At 39.4% G+C, this 20,777-nt stretch overlaps 2 protein-coding genes across 4 annotated transcripts in view; one reads left to right on the plus strand and one right to left on the minus strand.

Moving 5' to 3' along the window:
- Positions 1-347: 347 nt before the first annotated feature.
- Positions 348-4,553, plus strand: PRPF38A (pre-mRNA processing factor 38A). Its single transcript, XM_059822070.1, has 10 exons — positions 348-497; positions 570-729; positions 1,257-1,378; positions 1,867-1,952; positions 2,125-2,235; positions 2,805-2,917; positions 3,460-3,486; positions 3,566-3,663; positions 4,010-4,058; positions 4,323-4,553. Exons 1-10 carry the CDS (start codon positions 368-370, stop codon positions 4,363-4,365), a joined length of 939 nt encoding a protein of 312 aa, XP_059678053.1. The 5' UTR covers positions 348-367; the 3' UTR covers positions 4,366-4,553.
- Positions 4,554-6,194: 1,641 nt separating this feature from the next.
- TUT4 (terminal uridylyl transferase 4) overlaps positions 6,195-20,777 on the minus strand; it is a 48,633-nt gene continuing 34,050 nt past the window's right edge. Inside the window, exons 20-30 of one of the 3 annotated variants that reach the window (XM_059821577.1) lie at positions 20,487-20,600; positions 19,291-19,368; positions 18,724-18,901; positions 18,321-18,368; positions 18,141-18,223; positions 16,126-16,241; positions 14,277-14,437; positions 13,190-13,287; positions 10,044-10,569; positions 7,332-7,505; positions 6,195-6,288 (exon numbers count right to left, since the gene is read on the minus strand). In XM_059821577.1, coding sequence (XP_059677560.1) covers positions 6,197-6,288; positions 7,332-7,505; positions 10,044-10,569; positions 13,190-13,287; positions 14,277-14,437; positions 16,126-16,241; positions 18,141-18,223; positions 18,321-18,368; positions 18,724-18,901; positions 19,291-19,368; positions 20,487-20,600 — 1,668 coding nt within the window. In that variant the 3' untranslated portion in view covers positions 6,195-6,196. Of the gene's footprint in view, positions 6,289-7,331; positions 7,506-10,043; positions 10,570-13,189; positions 13,288-14,276; positions 14,438-16,125; positions 16,242-18,140; positions 18,224-18,320; positions 18,369-18,723; positions 18,902-19,290; positions 19,369-20,486; positions 20,601-20,777 lie in introns of those variants that run through there. The other 2 variants (XM_059821578.1, XM_059821579.1) reach the window with 2 other exon arrangements.

The following is a 20,777-nucleotide window of genomic DNA, read 5'->3' on the forward strand; positions in this document are numbered from 1 at the left end:
TCACGGACCGCAAGGCCGAGGCCCACTCACCGCGGCGCCTCAGCGAGCCCCGTGCGCGGCAGCGGCAGCGACGGCAAGGCGAGATACTGCCAGCACTAGGATAGAATTTCGCGCCAAAGCCCGCTCGGAGCCCCGCCCCCTCGGCCGCGCGCGCGCAGAGGGCGGTGGCAGGCAGAAAGAGGTCGCGCAGGAACTGCGCCATGTTTGTGCCTGGCGCCCCGAAGCCGCGGCCGGAAGGGATGTCATAGCCCGAAGATAAGATGGCGGGCGGCAGCGGCGCCCCGGAAGCGGAAACTACTGTAGTCACTCACGGAAGGGGAGCGGGGCGGCCCGCCGCGGAGCTGAGGGGAGCTGTTTTGCGGCGGCCATGGCGAACCGGACGGTGAAGGATGCGCACAGCATCCACGGCACCAACCCGCAGTACCTGGTGGAGAAGATCATTCGCACCCGCATCTATGAGTCCAAGTACTGGAAGGAGGAGTGCTTCGGCCTGACGGGTATGGCGGGGCGGGCTGGGGCGGGAGGGGGCTCGGCGGGGAGCCTGCGCTGACGGCCCGTCCCTCTCCTAGCCGAGTTGGTGGTGGACAAGGCCATGGAGCTGAAGTACGTGGGGGGCGTCTATGGCGGGAACATTAAGCCTACGCCCTTCTTGTGCTTGACGCTGAAGATGTTGCAGATCCAGCCCGAAAAGGACATCATCGTGGAGTTCATCAAAAACGAGGACTTCAAGTAAGTTGGTAGCTTGATTTTTTCCTCTTTTGGTTGTAGTACTGAGTGAAACTGTCCAACACAGCCAGGGAAACCTCAGTGCAGGCTTTAGCTTTTAGTGGGCTCGATAGACTCTTCTTGCTAAAAAGCATGTCCTTCCTCTTGCTTTCAGGACTGCTCTCCTTGTCACTTGGGCTGTGGGTATGCCTTGCCTTTGTGGTGTGTGCTCTCTGTGCTAATAGACCTCCGCCTGAAGTATTTAGAACGAGGTGCATTAAGGGAGCCATATTAATCTACTTTTTCTTCAGTGTTTCTTTTGCCTTTGTGAGTGATAATGCACCAATACAGAGATTATATATGTGTGCTTGAGTATATCTGTAGATTTGGTATGTACGTACTTGAGTACTCGAGGGAGAAAATCTAAAGTCATGTATTCTATTTATTTTAATGTACTGTTTTTCCTCAGAAGCTTATGGGAGAAACTCCTCTTTTATCTAAACTGCTAACTATGCAAACAGCTCAGACACATGAAATGGTTTATTTTTCAGGTATGTCCGAATGCTTGGTGCGTTGTACATGAGATTGACAGGCACTGCCATTGACTGCTACAAGTATCTTGAACCACTGTATAATGACTATCGAAAAATAAAAAGTCAGAACAGAAATGGGGGTAAGCACTCTTAATTAGTTGTGGTTTCTTAGTAGCTCATAGATGACCTTTTGTTAAAAGAATGTATCATGCTAGATAAAAGTAAATACTCTATTTAATAATATAAGCTTAAAAAATTGTAGCATAACCATCTTTTTGAAACCTTACTTTTACTCATCCTTTGGATAATCTGTTGCTGGTCTTGCTGACTTGTACAAACAAGAACTGCCTTGCTTAATTTGCTTGTGTTTTCTGTTGGGCACTGAAACGCAGTTCCATAAATACCGAAGAAACACTGTTTGAGTGCTGGTTTAAGCACTGTGAATCTGCTAATCCTAGTTGTGCAGTAATTTCCTTTTTACAAGATAGGCCTAATGATTTTCCTCATCTTCTGAGAATGATCTTAGAACTGTTGTTTGTACAGCCCACTTGACATAAATTGTCTGAAGTGTTTCATTTTTACTCTAGGCAGTAATCTTGTCTTTTAAATGCTACTTTTTCCGTTCCAGAATTTGAACTGATGCATGTGGATGAATTTATTGATGAACTACTCCATGAGGAACGTGTATGCGATATCATTCTGCCTCGATTACAGGTTTGAAAAAGTAGATGGCTATGGAATTCTTAACTGCATCAGATTGAATAGTTGTATGAGCTACTGACTTGTTGCATACAGCTGTGATACAGGCCCTTCTGGCACGCGAGGTGCCTCCTTAGATGTTTGTTCTTACTTGGGTTGTGTAAGATAAAGTTGTAATTTCTCCTAGAAACGGTATGTTCTGGAAGAAGCTGAGCAACTCGAGCCTCGTGTTAGTGCTTTGGAAGAAGACATGGATGATGTAGAATCTAGTGAGGAGGAGGAAGAGGAAGATGAAAAGGTTGGTGGACTGTTTTGGAAAGGGATAGTTAAAACTGGTGCTGAACCACCGCAGAACACTTTATGGCCTATGAGAAATATTTGAGGGGAGGCACCAGGAGGCTGCTTGCAACTCTTATCTCCCCCCTTAACATATTTTCATATAAGCTACTTGTGAGAACTTGTTAGACCCTGAAGCAGTTCTCAAGTGCTCTGTGTTTGTCAAGCTTTTCTGTCTCCTGAAATTCACAAATCTGGATCTGTTCTGTGTTAAACATATTTCAGATAAATTATTTTACATACATATATAATGGAGAGAACTAAAGGTGATGATGAAAGTTATGGTGACCATCATAGGCAATTCTGCTGTACTTTTTAAGAATCAGCAGTATGAAAGGTGGCCGTTTTAATTTTCAGTTGGCAAGCTTGGGCAGTACCACTCACTTCTGAATATGAAATACTTGAGGATGGGGAAGCCTGATTACATTATTTGTCATTTACATTAATTGTTCAGAAATCTTTACTGATAGATAAAAATCCTGATGAAACAAGACTTACAGAACCTTCTCCCCTCCCTGCCATTGTTTCCAGCTGGAGCGAGCACCCTCTCCTGACCACCGCAGAAGAGGCTACAGAGACCTTGATAAACCTCGCAGATCTCCAGCTGTGCGATACAGGCGGAGCCGCAGCAGGTCTCCAAGAAGGTGACATGGCTTTCCTTGAGTAGTATTTTTACCTACTGTACTGCAGATGGCTGGAGCAAAGCAAAGAAGTGAAGATGACAGTTCAGCCAGTCTGTTACACCTCCCACTTCCTTTAGCCGCTTTCTGAAGTAAGGAGTTGCAGTGCACAGCCACAGTCAACCTTGTCTGCCTGTTTCTCTAGTCCTTCAGTAACTCTTGAACTTGCTGGCCAACTTTAGCTAAATTTGACAATGCAGTGAAGGTACTAAGGAGGACCAAGTGCTTTGTTTTCATGTAAGGTAGAGGCTGCAGAGAAAATCCTGTTAATTGTTCTTACTGGTAATAAGCCAGGAAAAACTTATCACTCATCTCATTTGCTCACTGTATGGGCCAGTCCAGAAGCGTGTACTGCCTCTTGTGCAGCAGCCCAAATGCATGCTTTAACTGGGGACATGGGGGAGTGCAAGGGAAGCCCTGGTGCTCTTGCTGGAGAATACAGTAAATGAAACGGCGGGTTCTGTTAATGATTTTTAGTGACTTTTTCTTTTCTTCCCCAACTACAGGCGAAGCCGCTCTCCAAAAAGAAGAAGGTAGTCTCTTATTCTATTATTTAACCTTAGAATGTGTGCATTTTCAGTATGGCTGTCTTAAAAGCTTCCTTTCTCTCAGTCCATCGCCACGCCGGGAGAGGCATCGCAGCAAAAGCCCAAGACGACACCGGAGCAGATCCAGAGAGCGGCGCCACAGATCAAGATCTAAATCTCCAGGTATTTTTGTCATTTACAGATTAACTCTGGCAAGTCTTTATCAGCAGCACATGCACTGCAAGAAAAATCTGTGTCACGGCATCAAGAAGGTAGCATAGGTGCTTAATCTGGCTCATAAAACTGCTAGTTATATGAAAGCACAGCTGGAGAACTCCTTTAATACCTGCAGAATTGCCTTGAGTACATTTTTCAAATATTTGCCAGGAGGTTAATTTGAGTGTCTAATTAAGGCTAGGGTTATTCTGGCATTGTCTAGGACACTTGGTCACTAAAAGCAGATTACATTAGCAAAACAAAAAGGAATTCCAGGGTCTATGGAAATAACTGTTACTTTTTTATCTCCTAGGGCATCACCGTAGTCACAGACACAGAAGTCATTCCAAATCCCCGGAAAGGTAAAGGCTTGGCCTATTTCTTAAGGATGTCTGTACTGCTGTAGGAGCTTTAACTTGTCATTTAATCTTAGGGATTGAAGGTGCTCTTACAATGTTGGAGATGAAATATTTCATACAGTACCTCCCTCAGTGTTGTAGTCAAGTCACACTATACATATTTGACCATAGAAAACACCACTTACTGCTATGAATCACCTTGGTCTTTCAAAAGAATTACTAGTACTGTGTCATATGGCTTGCCTTTTTTTTTTTTTTCTGTTTCAGATCTAAGAAAAGTCACAAGAAGAGTCGGCGAGGGAATGAATAACAAACTAAATCCAGCACACAGTTTAAGGACCTTGAACTGCAGTCTAATACTGTCCTACTTGCTTTACGGGACAGCTGGATATGTACTGGCTGCTTTAGCAGTCCATTTCTTTAATTGTTTTCCTCTTGTATGTGTCTTGTTCAGTTGGTTTTTTTAATTAAAAGAAAGCTGAGGATACTTTTTATGTACTTAATCATCCTCGTGACAGAATTTGAGGATTATTTTTAAATTGTTTTCTCAAGGCCTGTAAAAACTAGTGAAGAGCAATAAAAAAAAGGGCGGGTTTTGTCTTTAAAGGCTTCTTGCTGTTTCTTTCATAATACTTTGTTTAAACATCCCCTAGTTGAAGCTGGCTTCATTCTCAAATCAGGGCGTTGTTTGTTTTAACAAAGAGCCACTGCGTTCAGTTGCCAAAGTGAGAGCATGTTCGACTTACAAACACTGAAGGGCTACCAGCCTCAACTATGTCAAATCTCCAGTACAGGAAAGGAAGTAAGACTCATAACCCAGTGTGTTTACTAAAAGCAACAGCTAACTTACTTAAAACAGCTGTCCAACACACAGCTGTTACTGGTTCCTTTGTAAGAATCATCCTTAAGTCTAATGATTAAATTTAGAAGCTTCAGGTAGTACAAAGCACCACTTAATTCTTTTCAGTCAAGAAGTTACTCAGTGTCTTCAAAGACAGTAAACCACTACTTTGAGCATAGTTTGTGGCCTACCTGTGACTGGGGACAGAAGATGACACAATTACGCTCAGCTCTACCTTCTCTGAATGAAGTCAGCATTCAGCAAGTCCCTGTTTTCCAAATTAAGAATAGTTAAGCTCTTACTCAAGTTACAGTTCTCATATTAATACATTTAATTACGTAACACAGGAATTCAGCTGCGTTAAACCCTTTGTGTACCATGCCTTTATTCATAGTCTTGCTTCAGGAGCAGGGACTGACAGGTTTACCACCTGAACACTGCATTTATGGCTTACGTATTTTCACATTGCCCAAGGAGTGCTGACAACACACAAAGTAGTATGCCAAGTGAATTTATGGACAGTCCTCTTTTTAAAATCGCTTCATAGCAGTAGAGCCTGATTCTTCCACAGTATTTTCATACTATTTTGCAAAGTTTATGACTGGAAAAGCAGGCGTACTCTTCCCTCAAGTATTTTACAAGAAAGACACACTGGCTGTGAACAGCACATGCAATGACACCAGCAAGGGGAAAAGTAGGTACACTGATTGTATGACTTGTTAAAGCCGCTCATCTTTCATCTTTTCTTTAACATACCTAAATTAAAAACGTTTTTATTATTCTGGTTTCCGAATTACAGTTAAATGCAAGCATGCATAGAAATAGGGAAGAGGAAAAAGTCTTATGTCCTTTTTTTGCAGTTTTATTTTTCTTTTAAAAAGTTTTTTGGCACTACATAGTTCTGTAAAGAATAGAAGTGACAAATTTTTAAACACATGAAATCCCCTTCTAATTTTATTTTTTTTTTAGAACAATATATATAAAGTCTGAAGCAACCAAAGTATGAATACAGCTAATAGAAAATAAAGAACTTAATTTTAAAAATTCTCTCTCTTTACAGTTTATCAAGATAAAACAAAAACACAATTCCCCTTAAAAATAGGGTAATAAAATAGATGACATTTGTATCACTCAGTTTTGTGATACTAGTAAAAACTATAGTTCATATCTATGTACAAATGGTACAGTTTAAAAACAGTCTTAAATAATCTTGTATCTAAACATGTTGCATTAAGATTTTAAATCAGAACCTGAATTTTTTTCCTCCCCTCCCCCCACCCACCCACCATCCCATTAAATTTCACTTTTTCTGTTGAATGTAATTCAGATTCAAGTGTGGGTGTCCTTGAGACAGAAGCGAGAACCGCTGGTTACTCTGCATCAGTGGACCAGCTAAAAGAAAATGGATTACAATTACTTTAGCAAATTAAATATATTTAACAGTGCTTGGCTATATTCAATGTATTAATCTTACTTAGAAATAAAGCCATTTACTAGGCTGACACAAATGCTATCTGTACAACTAACCCGTTTAACGGGACAATGCAGTATTACCGTAATCCTATCTCCAGAATTCCCTCAGAATCATCAATACATCATTTAGTTGCATTACTTTAGTTATTTAACAAAAATAATTTCAGGATTTTTGAATATGGATCTCACTTGGAAACCCTGCTACAACCAATAGATTAGATTTTGAAAAAAGGATGTGGTGCCAGTATCTCTCTTTTTATACTAGGTGACCCAGCAACATGGTAATTGCAAAGCCTCTAAGTAAAATTTGGGCATAGTTTCTCTCTTAGTGGAGCCAAAGGTCTTTTTCCTACAGCCTTTTCCAATCCTGCCAGATGCTGAACACCTTTACAATTCACTAGCATCAGAAAGAGTTGAGATAAAGTCAGTCCTTCCAAGTACACTGAATAACTGAACCTGATCTAACTTTGAAGTTTGTGCTGCTTTGACTGCAGACGGGTTGGACTAGTTAACCTCCGGAAGCCCCTTCTAACCTCAATTATTCTATGGTCTTGCAAGTTTTTATCTATGTAAGTCATTCCACAAGGCAAGGTACAAAAGCCAAATAAAATGGATTAGGACAAAAATTTCTTCACGTTCTTAACACGCTCATGGGCAAATCATCTTCACCTCTATTGAAGCAGAGGTGGCTCTACTGCGAGACAGCAGCAGTGAAGGAGAAAGAGGCTAGAAGTCCAACAGACTACAAATTAGCTCAGATTTCAGAATTTGATTTAACCCCTTCCCTCCCACAAAGATTTTAATCCATCCACACAGGAAGCCGAAGTGTTGATTTGACTCTTGGATTCATTATGGTTCCAGGGAGCCTAGCGAGTGAAACATGATTCCTTGGCTTTTAAAGCCTTTGAGACAGTAAAGAGACATGTTGCATGAGCTGTTGATTCATATACTAGTTCTAGTACCTTGAGGGTAGAAAGGTTTGTTCGGTGGATAGCTGGCATTTCCCTGCTGCATGTAGTTCTGAGGCATATTGTAAGGCCACGCTCCTCGGAGGAGAGGAAAATGGGTAGGGGTCCCATGGTCCCAAGGGACAGAAGGAGGGTTCATTTTACCAAACTGTCCTTGGAAACCCTGATCTATTTTTCAATTGAAAGGGAAAAGCACATTGCAAGTTGAAATAATTAAACAGTAAGTCACAAATACAATTTACATCTTAAATAACAGTTTGCAGGGGACTTAATGCGATTAGTCTGATGTGCTACTCTTTTTTTTTAAATATGTATCAATAAAAATTACCACCTAAATTACTTCATTATTCACTACAATAGAATTTACTGGGGAGGAAGACAGAGGATGAATCAGTATTAAAATCAAGACCTACAATTTCACTATTCCTATGTTATTCTCATGATGAAAAATACAAGATCTGAACAATATTACTATCTGATCCCACACAGATATTCACTATCACTGACACAGCTGTGACATGAAAGCTATTATCCTACTGTAAGAAGTAATTCTCAGATGTACACTGGAATTCCACTAACAATTGTATGCTTAAGAAACTTGATATCCAGATCATCAGACCAACTTAAAATTGATTTTTAGAGAGAAAAATAAAAACTTTTGAAGTAAGTACACAAATTGTAAGCTATTCCATTTACAAATCCAGTATTACTGCAGCATTAATGATGACAAATCAAGCATCCAAGGAGGCAGGACACATAACAGTTGATGACAAATGCTCTTTTTGTTCATAGCTCCCAATTTTATAAGACACAGCAATGCCTGCTAGTTTAAAAACTTCATCAATGTACATTTAAAAATAAATAAATTCAAGTAACTATCCTTCTCAGTATATCAGGCTCATCATAAAAAAACCCCACTTGCAGACAGACTTTCATTAAATAAAAGCAAGCCACGTGTTTAAAAAGAACAGTAACTTTTATACAATAAAACATGAAGCATGGCTCTGAAGTATGCATGAAAAAAAGTTGTCTGTCTGAAACTTCTAATGATCCTACTTCTGGTCAATTGTCTACTGAAAAGAACGTAAAGGCGCTCCTTCCAAGTCAAGGTTATGTGAGCCAAGACAAAGTTTCCATGAACTTACTGTTCTCAAACTGTCCCGAGCAAGTAAGAAAGCAGACTTCAAACAGAGAGCAGACAGCTCATCTCTACTGTGCGCCTACCCAGTGTCCCCACCTTAATGGCATCTAAGCCAAAAAGGAAACAAAACTGATTAAAATACAAAGAGGAAAAATACTAGGACTGGGAAATAGGAAAAGGAGTGTGATGAGATTGGAAATAGATGGAAGTTGAGGGAAGGGAAAAAAATACTGTGACTGACAGCACAAGAAAACTGGGAAACCTTCTGTGCAGGCACAGTGAGAGTGGAAGCAAACAAATTGAGATAAAGCAAAAGAAAAAAGACTGAAAATAGGGACTGGCTGACTACATGATGAGAAACAGGACTCAATAAGGGAGAATGGAGCAGAAACTAGGATTTAGGAAGCTTGTCTGAAAGAAGGTAGCTGCCACCTGGGCAAGAAAACTTGGATTGGAAGGAGCTGCTTGAGAAAAAGTCAGAGCTGGGGTGGACATGGAGGAAAGGACAGACAAGCCTGGGCACAGAATTAGAAATGGAGAGGTAGGGACAAAGCACACTGAAGGCACAGAAAACACATTGGTAGCAGTTTCTGTATCCTCTAAAATATATTGCCCACAAAGCTCTGAATAGAAAAACATGCACCTCCAGCATCTCAACAAATACCTGAAAGTCATTAGTGAATTATACCTCATCCAACACTGTTGACTCAGCTGAAAACCTACTGTTGCTGTCAATAACCTTATTCGTGCAGAGAAAGACTGTGCAGGAGATTCAAAATTTTCATCTCGTGATGAACAACTGCATCAGTATATTGTATGATGGATATATTTTTTTAAACATAGGAGGAGTTGCACACTCAGAATAAATCAAAAGACCATTATCATGATCTGAAGATCACAGTTAAAAATTAGGGGCTGCCACAGTTTATGTTGCACAGAAAACTGTATGGGCTTTAATTACTACATACTGTTTTTCTCAGCCTCAAACATACAAATGTACTTGGCTTTGGTATGAGGCAAAAGGCTGTTGCCCACTTGTCACAGAGAGAAAATCTATATGAATTATTTTCAGGAAACGACATTGAGATTACGGAAGTTGAATGTGGCAGGATAAACTATAGGAAAAAAGAATACATAAGATCACATTATATTGCACTAAATGCAAGGAGGCAATATTCAACTTGCACAACCATAGTAAGTTCGTAGTTGCAGTCTCAGCATTCATCTAATAAACTCCGTATCAACATAAATGGAAACCATATTTGTAACCATATTCACAGAAATGTGCTTTAGACTCAAACAATTATTAGAACATTTCTCAGTTGAATGCGTGATTTCTCATGTGTTGCACAGCCGTTAATGGCAGATAGGACCAATGCCTAAAAGTTACAATGATTCAACTTGCCTAATTTTTTTCCTATGAAAATGTTAAGACAGTGAAGGTAATGACTTAGTTTCTTAAGCATATTTTTAATATAAAACAAGTTGAAAGAGTTAGCTGTTTCTGTAACACTTAACACTTGTACACAAAGTGCGAGAGGTTTGATACAACAGAGAAGAGTTACCTGAATTCCCCACAGTGCCATTGTTCACCAGTGAGTTTGGAGTCACAGGATTGTGCCAGTGTCCCTCATGAGAAGTGCTGGGGATTCCCATGGGCCTGGCAGCAGGCTGTGCAAAGATGATACTGGGATCATTCAAGCTTACACTGCTCTGGTTATTTGTGGTGCTGCTGCTGCCAGATCTCATAGAAAATGGAACATTTGTAGAATGAGGAGGGTTACCCGGTGCAGAGTGAATAACGGGCCCATGAATAGGCCAAGAAGTGTTGGGAAGCTGAATTTGGTGGTGATGGTGCATCTGAAGTAGTCCCAGGTTATGCAAGGTGGAATACTGACCTGGGGGAGATTGGGGAAAGTTAAACAAAGGCAGCTGGACCTGATGGGGTGGCTGCGCACCCTGCTGTGGTTGCGGAACGTGCTTAGACTGGGATATTGGTTGTGGCTGAGTCTGGTTAATGGAGGCTGGCTGAGAGGAATTCTGTGTAAATTGTTGAGGTTGTGGAGAGTAAGATGACTGATGCGAATCAGACTGGAGGGGAAAAAAAAAGTATGTATTTCTGATTAGTTCACTAGCTATTTAATGGTGTTTTTCTTTAATAAGCATCCACTGTATTAGACTATTCATAAAAAAGGCAAAGCACTCCCCAGCAACACCCCAGATACTGCGCCCAAGTTCCTGCTGGTTTAAATAAGTGCAGTTCGACTGACACTGATTTTCACCATCAGATAATTTGGTCTGTTAATGTGGCACATCCCACCATCAGAAACATCATTCTGAGCAAACATTAGCCCCAAGCTCTTCATTAGACTCCTCACACATCTGTTTCTGATTTTTAAATGAGTATCTTCCTCACCCTACTTATTTAACAGCCCAGAATCTCATTAACTAATTACCTTACTTCTAAATAGAGTGGTTCTTATTACTACAGACACTTCTTTAAGTAATTCCAAAGTAAGCTCCTAATATTTCTTTAATTTTTATTTAATCTGTTAAACAAGAAATTGAAACTCCAAAAACCCAGTTTCAACCTCCCCATCCTGATGTTAGGCCATGGCTAAAGGCACAGAAATAGCAATTATTACAGCCTTTGCAGTGCTCTTACAAAGCTTTCCCTTTCACCAGCAACAGAAACAGGCATGAGCCTATTTCATTTGTTTGGTATTGCAACTAAGCAGAGAAGTACTCCAAGAACTGCGGTGGCTGGTAAAGAGTTCCCCAGTTTAACTGCCAAAATTTATTACCAATGTCTGGATTAACCTAATCTGGTTTTAAGCACTGAGACAAGATGGTGATGGCATAAGATAGGTGCCTCCAAAGAGGAATTCAAATGACAAACAGCTACCTAAACCAGAGATGATTACCTGAATCTCAGATCTCAATCTCCCCCTGGAGTTGCTTGTCTCCCTCCATAGACTATAGCAGACAGCTAAGTTCCAAGTAACTCAGCTGCTGTCAAACATCTGAAGTCAAAGATCTCTGCAGCTTGTCACTATCCATGACTGCTCGCCTGTTCAAATTGGCAGTCACTTTTCTTCAATAACCAGAGGCCTGCAGGACTTCCCCATGACAGCCTTTCAGAGCGTTCCTTATAGCAGCATCCTGTGTGTCTTTGCCTGGGCAAAAGCTGAAGCCCAGAAGCTGGGACTGCTCCCTGCTGCTATTCCAACTGTTTCTGTATGAGTGCCTCCTATGCCTTTCTATCAAACCAGGAAGAGAAGGTAAAACCTGGGATTTGAAAGACAACAACTAGTTTAACAGTTTAAATGTTATAAAAATAGAACACATGCACTGACTACAGCCTTCCTGCAAACATTAAACCACCACAAGCATGCACTCGACATGCCAGCAGCAGGAGAGAAATGTTAAGCTCCAGCTTCTTTGGTCTGCTTCCACACTCCAGCTTTCCCTTTTCTCTCCCTCTTGCTCCACTAACATTCCCCCTTCCCATTCTCCTCAAACAATCCCTGGACAGCACATATTCACCAAGAAATCCTATCCAAATGACAACCATGCAACACACACACAGTCCATGACATCCAGATGACACAAGAATGTGCACGTGCAGTAGGTCCAGTGTACATGATGTCCCTGACTGCGTGTGCACCCACATGTCCAGCTTCAATTTCCCAAGCAGAAATTCAAGGCTCCTAAAAAGATACTCCTGTGTCACATGATAGCACGGTGGCAGTTCAGCCCTTCACTTAGACTAGGGCTGTATCAGTCCCTCCTTAACAGCATATCATTATAGTAAAAATGATGTCATGTCATAAAGTCTCTGTTACTGGAGCAAAAACTCCAATAAATGCTTGCTGATCAGTTAGGAAATTCTCTATACCTAATGTAGTAAACTGAACAAAGCACATTAGTGATCAGCAGCCCTGATTACTATGTTTACTTACGTGCTAGCTTCATTAGCAGGCACGTTTCTCAGACTAATAGCTTAAAATTAATGAATTTCTGCTGTATTCTGTACTCCAAAATCATTAAATGCCAATGGCTGTATTGGCTCAAATACCCTCTGCTATCCATCTCCACTTAGAAGCAGGTTAAACATATTTTATCTAGTTCTATAGAGACTTGAACAAATTATAAGAGAAAACCACCAAAAGTTACCCCCCTGTTCTCTTTGTGCTTCTAGTGTGCTCTGGCAGACTTTTGCCCCGTGTATCACATCTGAATTGAAGTATGATTCATCTGTGTTCCCTGTCTGTTCATGACAGTTCCTTAAGACAGTTCTCTTAAACCACAGAGAATCATGATAGCCACAAACCTTAGTCTCCAGAATGTTAACAATGAGGCACGCTTTACTTCCCTTAGTAACTCCAGAATATTGCCAGAATAACTAAACACAAGACTTCAAAAGGCATATTAGCTTAAATCTCAAAGATACTGAAGCTGGCCTTTCACAATTGCAAGCTATCTCATATGAAATTTGACTATGTAGTTTCTATATTGAAAGACCACAAATGCTCTCCAAGAGACACTATATTATAAATCAAAGTTTCATTAACTGGTAGTGTTCAATGTTGTCATCGTAAAGTCCAGGATCTGCTGAGAAAAAACTGTGCAAACCGGTTCCTAGCATGGCCCAGGATTGCTGGTTTGCTACAGCTTGCTTACTTCAATACTATAGCTAATTGGAACTTACACATTCTGATGACTGCCTAGTGCGCAAGGGTCGTTCCACTTGCTGCTGACTCACAGCCACTAGCTGTGAATTTACCATGCTTCGGACCAACTGGGTGCCTAATCAAGGAACAAAAATGTTAATAAAAACCACAAAGTTATGGGTGACAGAATAATGAACATAGAACTGGGAGTCAGTGATACCTTAACTCCCATGTGACACAGAGTAGGTACATCACTTTAACCTCTCTTCTCCCTTAAGTAGAAAGCTTTCCCTCTACTGGCAACAGCTGACATTAATAAATATAGCAGCTAAACCCAAAATGTAATTCTGAGTAATACAAATTTTAGCATGAACAAAGCTCACTTTGCTATCAGGCGGGAGCGCTACTTTATACAGGTTTCAACGCTATTGCTGTAAGCAGTGGGATTTTAAACAGCAATAGCAACAGCAGAAACTTTTGGGCAAAGAAAGAAAGAAAAAAAAAAGAGAGAGCAAGGGATATAGAATTCAGAATACAGAAAAGCAGCAAGGTTCTCTCTGAAGTTTATTTATCATTGCTTTCTCTACTTTTTCAAGTGCTGCAGGCACCTAAGGGCCTAATTTGAATGGGTTTGCAATTACACTTGTCTCTAATTACTAACAGTAACTTGAAAGCTGGATCTAGCTTCCTAACTCATCTGTATGCTTTTGGAAGTGTTACTTTAAAACCACTGATTTTTGGTGAAAATACATTTACTTACGTCTCACAGATGACAGAGGGTTAGCTAACATTTGAGAAACATTTGGAAGAGGAAATACGTTCAATTATTACTATTATTGCTACTCCTAAATGCACCCATTGTGAGTGGAAGACAAATAATGCAATACCCTGAAGTATGCTATACTTACTGCTGAGTACATTTTTACCACCCATGCAAAGACTGTACTTCAGGAGACATTACACCCCTTGAAGAAAAGCAATACTTAGACTAAAAGCTGTATTTGCAATGACTGAAATAATTAGTTGCAGAAATTTGTTAAGGTAATTACCAGGTCTGTATAGAAACCTAGAGAGAAGGGATCTCAGAACTTTCAAATTATATTAAGAGCACATAAACTAACTTACCTGGCACACTATTATTTCTCTGACGGGTTTGTTTGAATTCAGGACAATCTCTTCTAACATGACCCACATCCCCACAGATGAAACACCTTTTCTCTCTTGTTTCTCTATCATCTTCTTTCACTTCTTTTTCATCATCTTTCTCATTCTCCTTTTTCTTCAACCTGAATAATAATTTTTATTGGCAATATCACAAAACCACAAAAAAAAAATATCTCTGTAGAGCTGCTGTATTGGTATGTTCAAAGGAAATGGTTACATAACCAACAGCTGTACCAGAATACAAGTATCTTAGGAATCCCAGAAAACACTTTCAGAACCTGGGCTGGTTAACAACCTGTTTGTATAAACTTAACAAACTTAAAAACTCCCCAGAACTGTACAGAAACTATCTGACTGTATTAGCACAGAACTATACCTGCAGTTGAGTAGGCTTAGCCTGCCAGTTAGTTTGGGAGTAGTTCTATGCAATTCAACCCCACTGAGTCCGAGTATACACAAAACAAGTTAGCTGTGTCTTGTAGATATAACCTCCCCCTGACTGGAGATGGCATATTTCTCTGCAAGAGTATATTAGCATCCCGAGCCTAGACAGGATGTAAAAGAAAGCACTGAGGCTCTTTCACTCAGTACTAATACAACAAACAGGAGAAGAACTAGTGATCAGGAACCAAGACAAGAAATAAAGGTCTTCTTCCACATGATATCTGCAGGATTGTTAAATACTAATACTACTTTGTGAGCTGTATATACAATTTCCGAGAGATTCTGCGTGGCTGTGCTGTAGTAGCAGTTTGTGTGACGAGCAGATCACAACTTTTTTTCCTGAGGCAGATGTAGGGAAAGAGGTGATGCGATTCAATGTGCTAGTGCTTGTGATGAGTATGTTAAACGAGCGGCTGAAAGAAATAATCAACCTGTGACCTTAGGGTTCCAGTCCAGTTTCATGTATCTTGAACTCTGCTGACTGAACAGAAGGCTGTAAATAAGGACTTTGTAGCAGGAAGAGACCAAGAATCTTTTGAAGAATTATGGAGCACACAACTGAACATAAGGAGTAAGTGAAAAAACCCAGACTTTCATCTGCATTCTAAGGGCTTCAACAGGTTTTAGGAGTCAGACAACCTACACTGAATGGGTCATTAAAAATCCAAAGACGTAAAAATGCGAGGAGCGCACATTCTCTGTCAACTCCTGCTAAACCCTCTTTGGAGACATTGACCTGCATGTACTAGGGACTCCTTTTGCAGGAATACTGGATCCAAAACTCCTAAGTGCAATTAATGTACAAGTGCAAGATCATCAAGTGACTGGCACTAGTATGATGTTACAGAAATGCACCTTAACTATGTACATTTTAAGTACTCCTAGATTTTAATAAATGAATTTTTACCTGCCTTGCAGAGGCACACTGTCAGATCTATAGAACAATTCAAATTCAACACTGTCTTCTGAACACGATCACTATAGGAAATCCATTTTAATACATTACAAATTGCGCAGCCAGGTAATATGGTCTCCATCTGAACATTTACACTATAAAAAGATAATTTAGTAATCTAAATTTTAAGGTAAACTGTAACTACAGATAGATCATGAAGCAAAATTATTAACATATTATAGACTGTTGATTTTACTCTCTGTATGCTTGCATAAACACTTTAAGATTTAAAGAGATGACCAGCAACAGTCTTATGAAAAGCAACAATAGGATGGGAAGTTGAAGATCAGATATGAAGCTCTGACTTTCTCTACAATTCAGCATATTCTTAATTTCCATTAAAATTTCAAATATCTAAATCTCTCCTCATTTAATCTCAAAGATTTTACATTAGCTTTGTATATTACTTACCTCCTCCTCTTTGGACAGTCTTTCATGTAGTGACCAATTTTTCCACAGACACGACAACATCTGTCATTGGGTGCCAATTCCCCATCTGTGAGCACTTTTGAGTCAAAGAAGTATTCCTATCAAAACATATCAGACAGATACAATATATAAACCATTCACTTACAAGACTGAGAAATAAAAGCAAAATGGACAGCTTTCATCTCCTATTGTCCCCTAAATTTTAATACTTCTTAGATGATACCTAATGCCTTTCTTCCCCTAGATAATGGCAGCTTTTTCAGAGATGTGGAGCAGTTTGGGCTATAAAGGGGTATTTAGTCTTAGGGCCAGAAGCTGAATTTGCAGAACAGCTTATCTAGGATCCAGCCTGCTGCCTACCTTCCACTTCCCCAAAGGCTCTTCAGAGGGCAATTTTTTGCATATGATCTATTTTGGTATCTGAGTCACTGCTTGTATGCTTTCCGAAGCAGCCTATGTCCCTTCCCAAATGACATGATTATATTCCCCTAGACATAACAAAGCTCAGGTGGGAAACAGATGGAGCACCTGCACACTGACCTGTATCACTCCCCTCCCCTGGAATTTGCTAAAGACAGCTGCAGTTCTGATGTGTGTAAGCGCAAAGGCCACAATTTACAGCCTCTGAGCAGCATAAATGTGAAAGTACTATCTTACCTGAAAGACTAAAGTAGAGGTACAAATAGAAATGTCCTAACCTCACCTCAGGAACAAAGTCCTACTGTAGACAGGTAATTTACTGAACCTTTTTGCTATGGTTTCCTCTCTGTACCACTACACTGCAATACAGGGCATTGGCTTAGGAAGGAGACTGAGAAATCCTTCTTTGTTGGGCACTTTGGAGAAATAAAATGCTATGTAACACTATCGGCATTATTTCCTTCACATAAGAGACAGCTCATTTGCATGCTAAGGCTGCTTCCTGTCTTGCCTTTTATCCTTATGTAAAATATTCTGTGAAAATCTGAGATGAAGCAGAACAACACAAATGACCACATATATAAACATACAATATATGTTTTCCAGAAGCACTATAGCCTTGTGTTGAACATGTATGCAAACAATTTGTAATTCTTTATCATTTGTATCACAGTAGTACTCAAAAGCCCCAATAAAAAGAGGTCCTGTTTTATTAGGCACAGCACAAAACAGAACACAGTTGCTGCATCAAAGACCATTTAATACAAACTCAGAAAAAACACAGATAAAGTAAGCAAATGGAAAAGAGAAGCTAGGGAAGGATGAGGGGAAATAAAAGCTTTCAGAAGATTTTCAAAATCCCTTAGAAACACAAACCCTACTGAAAGCCACTGGGAGAACAGTCCTCTAAACTGTCTCTAATATCTACTTAGAAAGGTGTTTTTTAAAATATTAATTCCAGCTGATTTGTTTGCTCATATAAAAAAATAGTTCTCTATTACGCATCGATGACTGGACCCTGTAGCACGGAGGAGTACTTACTCTAACATGGAGTTGCATGAACACATTCCTGACCCTGACTCACTATGCAAATTTTGAAGGTCAACTGATAAAAAAAAAGTTGATCATCGTCCTTTTCCTTCCTTAAGCAGCAATCCTTACTTTCCCCACCAACTGGAAAAATAAGTAGAATGTAACATCGCGTGAGTCTGTTTTCTTCAGCTACATGAATAGCCAATAAAGTTCCTAAAGCTGTTTCTGGGTTTCATAGCCCATTTTGCAGTTTTCTGCAATACTTAATGTCACACAATGAAAAGTTTTATAAAAAACAAAGCCAAAATCTAAATTAAGCTTACTTTCTGCAAACCTGCCAAAAATACCCACCACCCATCCAACTACTCCTGTGAATTTTATATTGCAGGAGCCCAATACTAAGCGGTACGTTCTATGCATATGATGTATAATTACATACACTGTGCGTACCAAATTGATAAATACACACAAGAGATGTGCTTTGGATGCATCAATTCAGCAGACGAAGAAAAGTAAAAAACATACTAAAAACTATGAAAACTTACAGCTTCTCTTCCAACAGTTGGGTAGAATGGGGTACCAAATAATTTTCTCCCATTGATAAATGCCTTCATTATGAAATTGGTCACTATTGAAGAAAGACAAAGTTATTGGAAAACAACAGAAAAGGCACACCACTTTAGAAATCAGTGAACACTAATCATTAGTAGACATTAACAGCTTACTTTTCCTAGAGACTCCAGCACCGAGATTATGATTCAAGTCAAAAGGATCTGTGTAAAGAAGGGAGAAAAACAAATCAGAGATGGAAAAAATATGCTGCAACAAACATTTTTTATTTTAACACAGAGAATTCAATTTTAAATGCACTCACAGAATAGATGATAGCAAAGCAATGCTGAGTGTTTTAAAAATATGTGACTAACCATAACAAAGTAAGAGCAATTTACTGACGTATACTAAAAGTCAGGAGTCTAATCTCATTTTGTAAGCTGTAGGACTTGCTTTTTTTAAACACTGATGGTAGTTTCCTCACATAAAGATCCTATGCAACAAGGAGAACAGATCCTCAAGCAACAGGGTTCATCACTCCCTCATTAACAGAACAAAAATTCAGCAGATAAGTACCTTCAATGGCGATACATTTGGATGTCCACTGTTTCTCAAATGTAGTTAACAGCTTCTTCTGCCGGATGCTGATCACATATTCCTTGAAGTCAAATTCTTCAGTGTAGAATCGCAGCAACCCTAGCCAGAGTTCTCCAAGTGATTCAGTGTTCTTTCCAAGAGAAGGCAGACGCTTCTTCTGTATGCAATTGAAGACACAATTTATTCAGCTACAGTTACTGAAGTACTTCTCATCCTCCTTGAACTACCTCTCTAATTATAAGTTTGTCTACCATGAACAGTTTCACTTGGTTAAAGTAAGGCTAAATGAGGTAGTGTTAACTATAGTCAATCCTAGACTGTTTATTAAAAGTATTTTTCCTGATTTGCGTTATTTAGAAATGATTTAAAATAAACCAAGAAAAAGCAGACACTCATTTCAGCAAAACAGTACTTATTTGAGAAGTTACAATAATATGGATAGGGAAGTTTAACTACTCTTTTATATATTATACTGTTTTAAATGTACTACTTTCCCATAAAAACAAGCTTTAAGTTTTAGTGACTCTTCTGGAATTAGAATATTACCAGTTCTTCCATGTCATCAAAGAAAAAGGCATTCCATCCATCCACCATTCTTTGTGGAATTTGTTTTCCATCAAATATCTGCCAAAATAGCGAGGGACACAGTTACGACTCTAATTCAAAGTCACCATAAAAGACTTGCAGTTTTGCTGGTAAGAAGTAATACACAAATCTTTTGATTTTAATAATTACTTCTTATATAGGCAGAATTTCTTATTGGTAAAAAGTTTGAAATCTTTTTGCATTATTACTATACCTCTCTTGAATTATGTGGATATTTTATTTTCACTTGTACTTTGCAACTAAGAAAACCCGACTGAATTACCTCATCAAGATTCCGACATCCCTCTTGCCCACAAAATCTCTAAGGAGACTTTATATGACTCCTATTACATTTTGACTTCAGCAAAGCCAAGGGGAAATTCCACTGTTATTTAAATGCACTCTCAGGGTAGCAATAAAATAACAACTCGCAACCACTTCTAAAGTATCAGCAAGAAAGTCTTTGAGTCTCAACTGCAGTGCTTAAGCCAATTTTCCTCTTGTATGCAGACAACAAAAAAAGTCAGAAAGGGATAATTTTCAGAAGTGCTTGAGAGTTTCAGAGTGTATCCAGGAAGAGGTAGATAGCTGACTAATTATATTCTCCCCAGCCACGCAATGGAGGTACAGAACGTTATTTTTTTTAATAAAGTTTCCTGGCACATGTAAAATAGTATCTTTAAAGTTATACCAAAGCATTAGTTATCTCCCCCCCCCCCCCCCAATCAAATCATAAAATAAAAACTTTTTTCTCTTACAGATAAGGTATTGAGCAATAAATAATGCTTCTGACAATAACTGATGGAAGAGCTGGACTCCCATCTCAAAAGCATTTGGCGCAGTCTCATAATTACAATTCCCTTCTCTCCATACCACCTGCCAATTTTTTTCTATCCTGTTCAGCATATAAATATCATCATAAGACCAAAATCCCAAAGTAAATATAACAGCAGAACTTAGGTCCAATAGATTCTCGATTTTGTTGTAATTTTCTTGGTAAGTTTTACCTACTAAAACTAAGCAGCAGTTAGGAACCTGCTAATGCAGAAGGGCCCCGTATTTCATTCATCCCCCTGATACTAAAAGCCCAGACTTCTCATATTTGGTTTGAAGAAAAAGTGCATCTATTTTCACAGCCTCTTTCTCTGAAAACCTACCTCCTGAAGAACTGGAATAACTGGTGGATTTCTCTGCTGTAGAAAGTACAAAACCATAAGAATATAGGCATACGAAGACAGACTACCACGGGATGCATCACCAATATCGCAGCGCTGAAAAAATACATTTGAAACAAAATACTAAATTTACATTTTATTATTCAAGACTAACAACTATGTCAGAGAGCAAACAGAAACCCCACCAATAACAGAAAATAAATTCATCTCATAACTAAAAATTGGTTTATGAAGCCTGAAAAATAAATGTCCTTAGAGTCAAGTGCCATCTGG

Source organism: Gavia stellata, chromosome 10 (assembly GCF_030936135.1).
Source record: "Gavia stellata isolate bGavSte3 chromosome 10, bGavSte3.hap2, whole genome shotgun sequence".
Taxonomy (NCBI): Eukaryota; Metazoa; Chordata; class Aves; order Gaviiformes; family Gaviidae; genus Gavia; species Gavia stellata.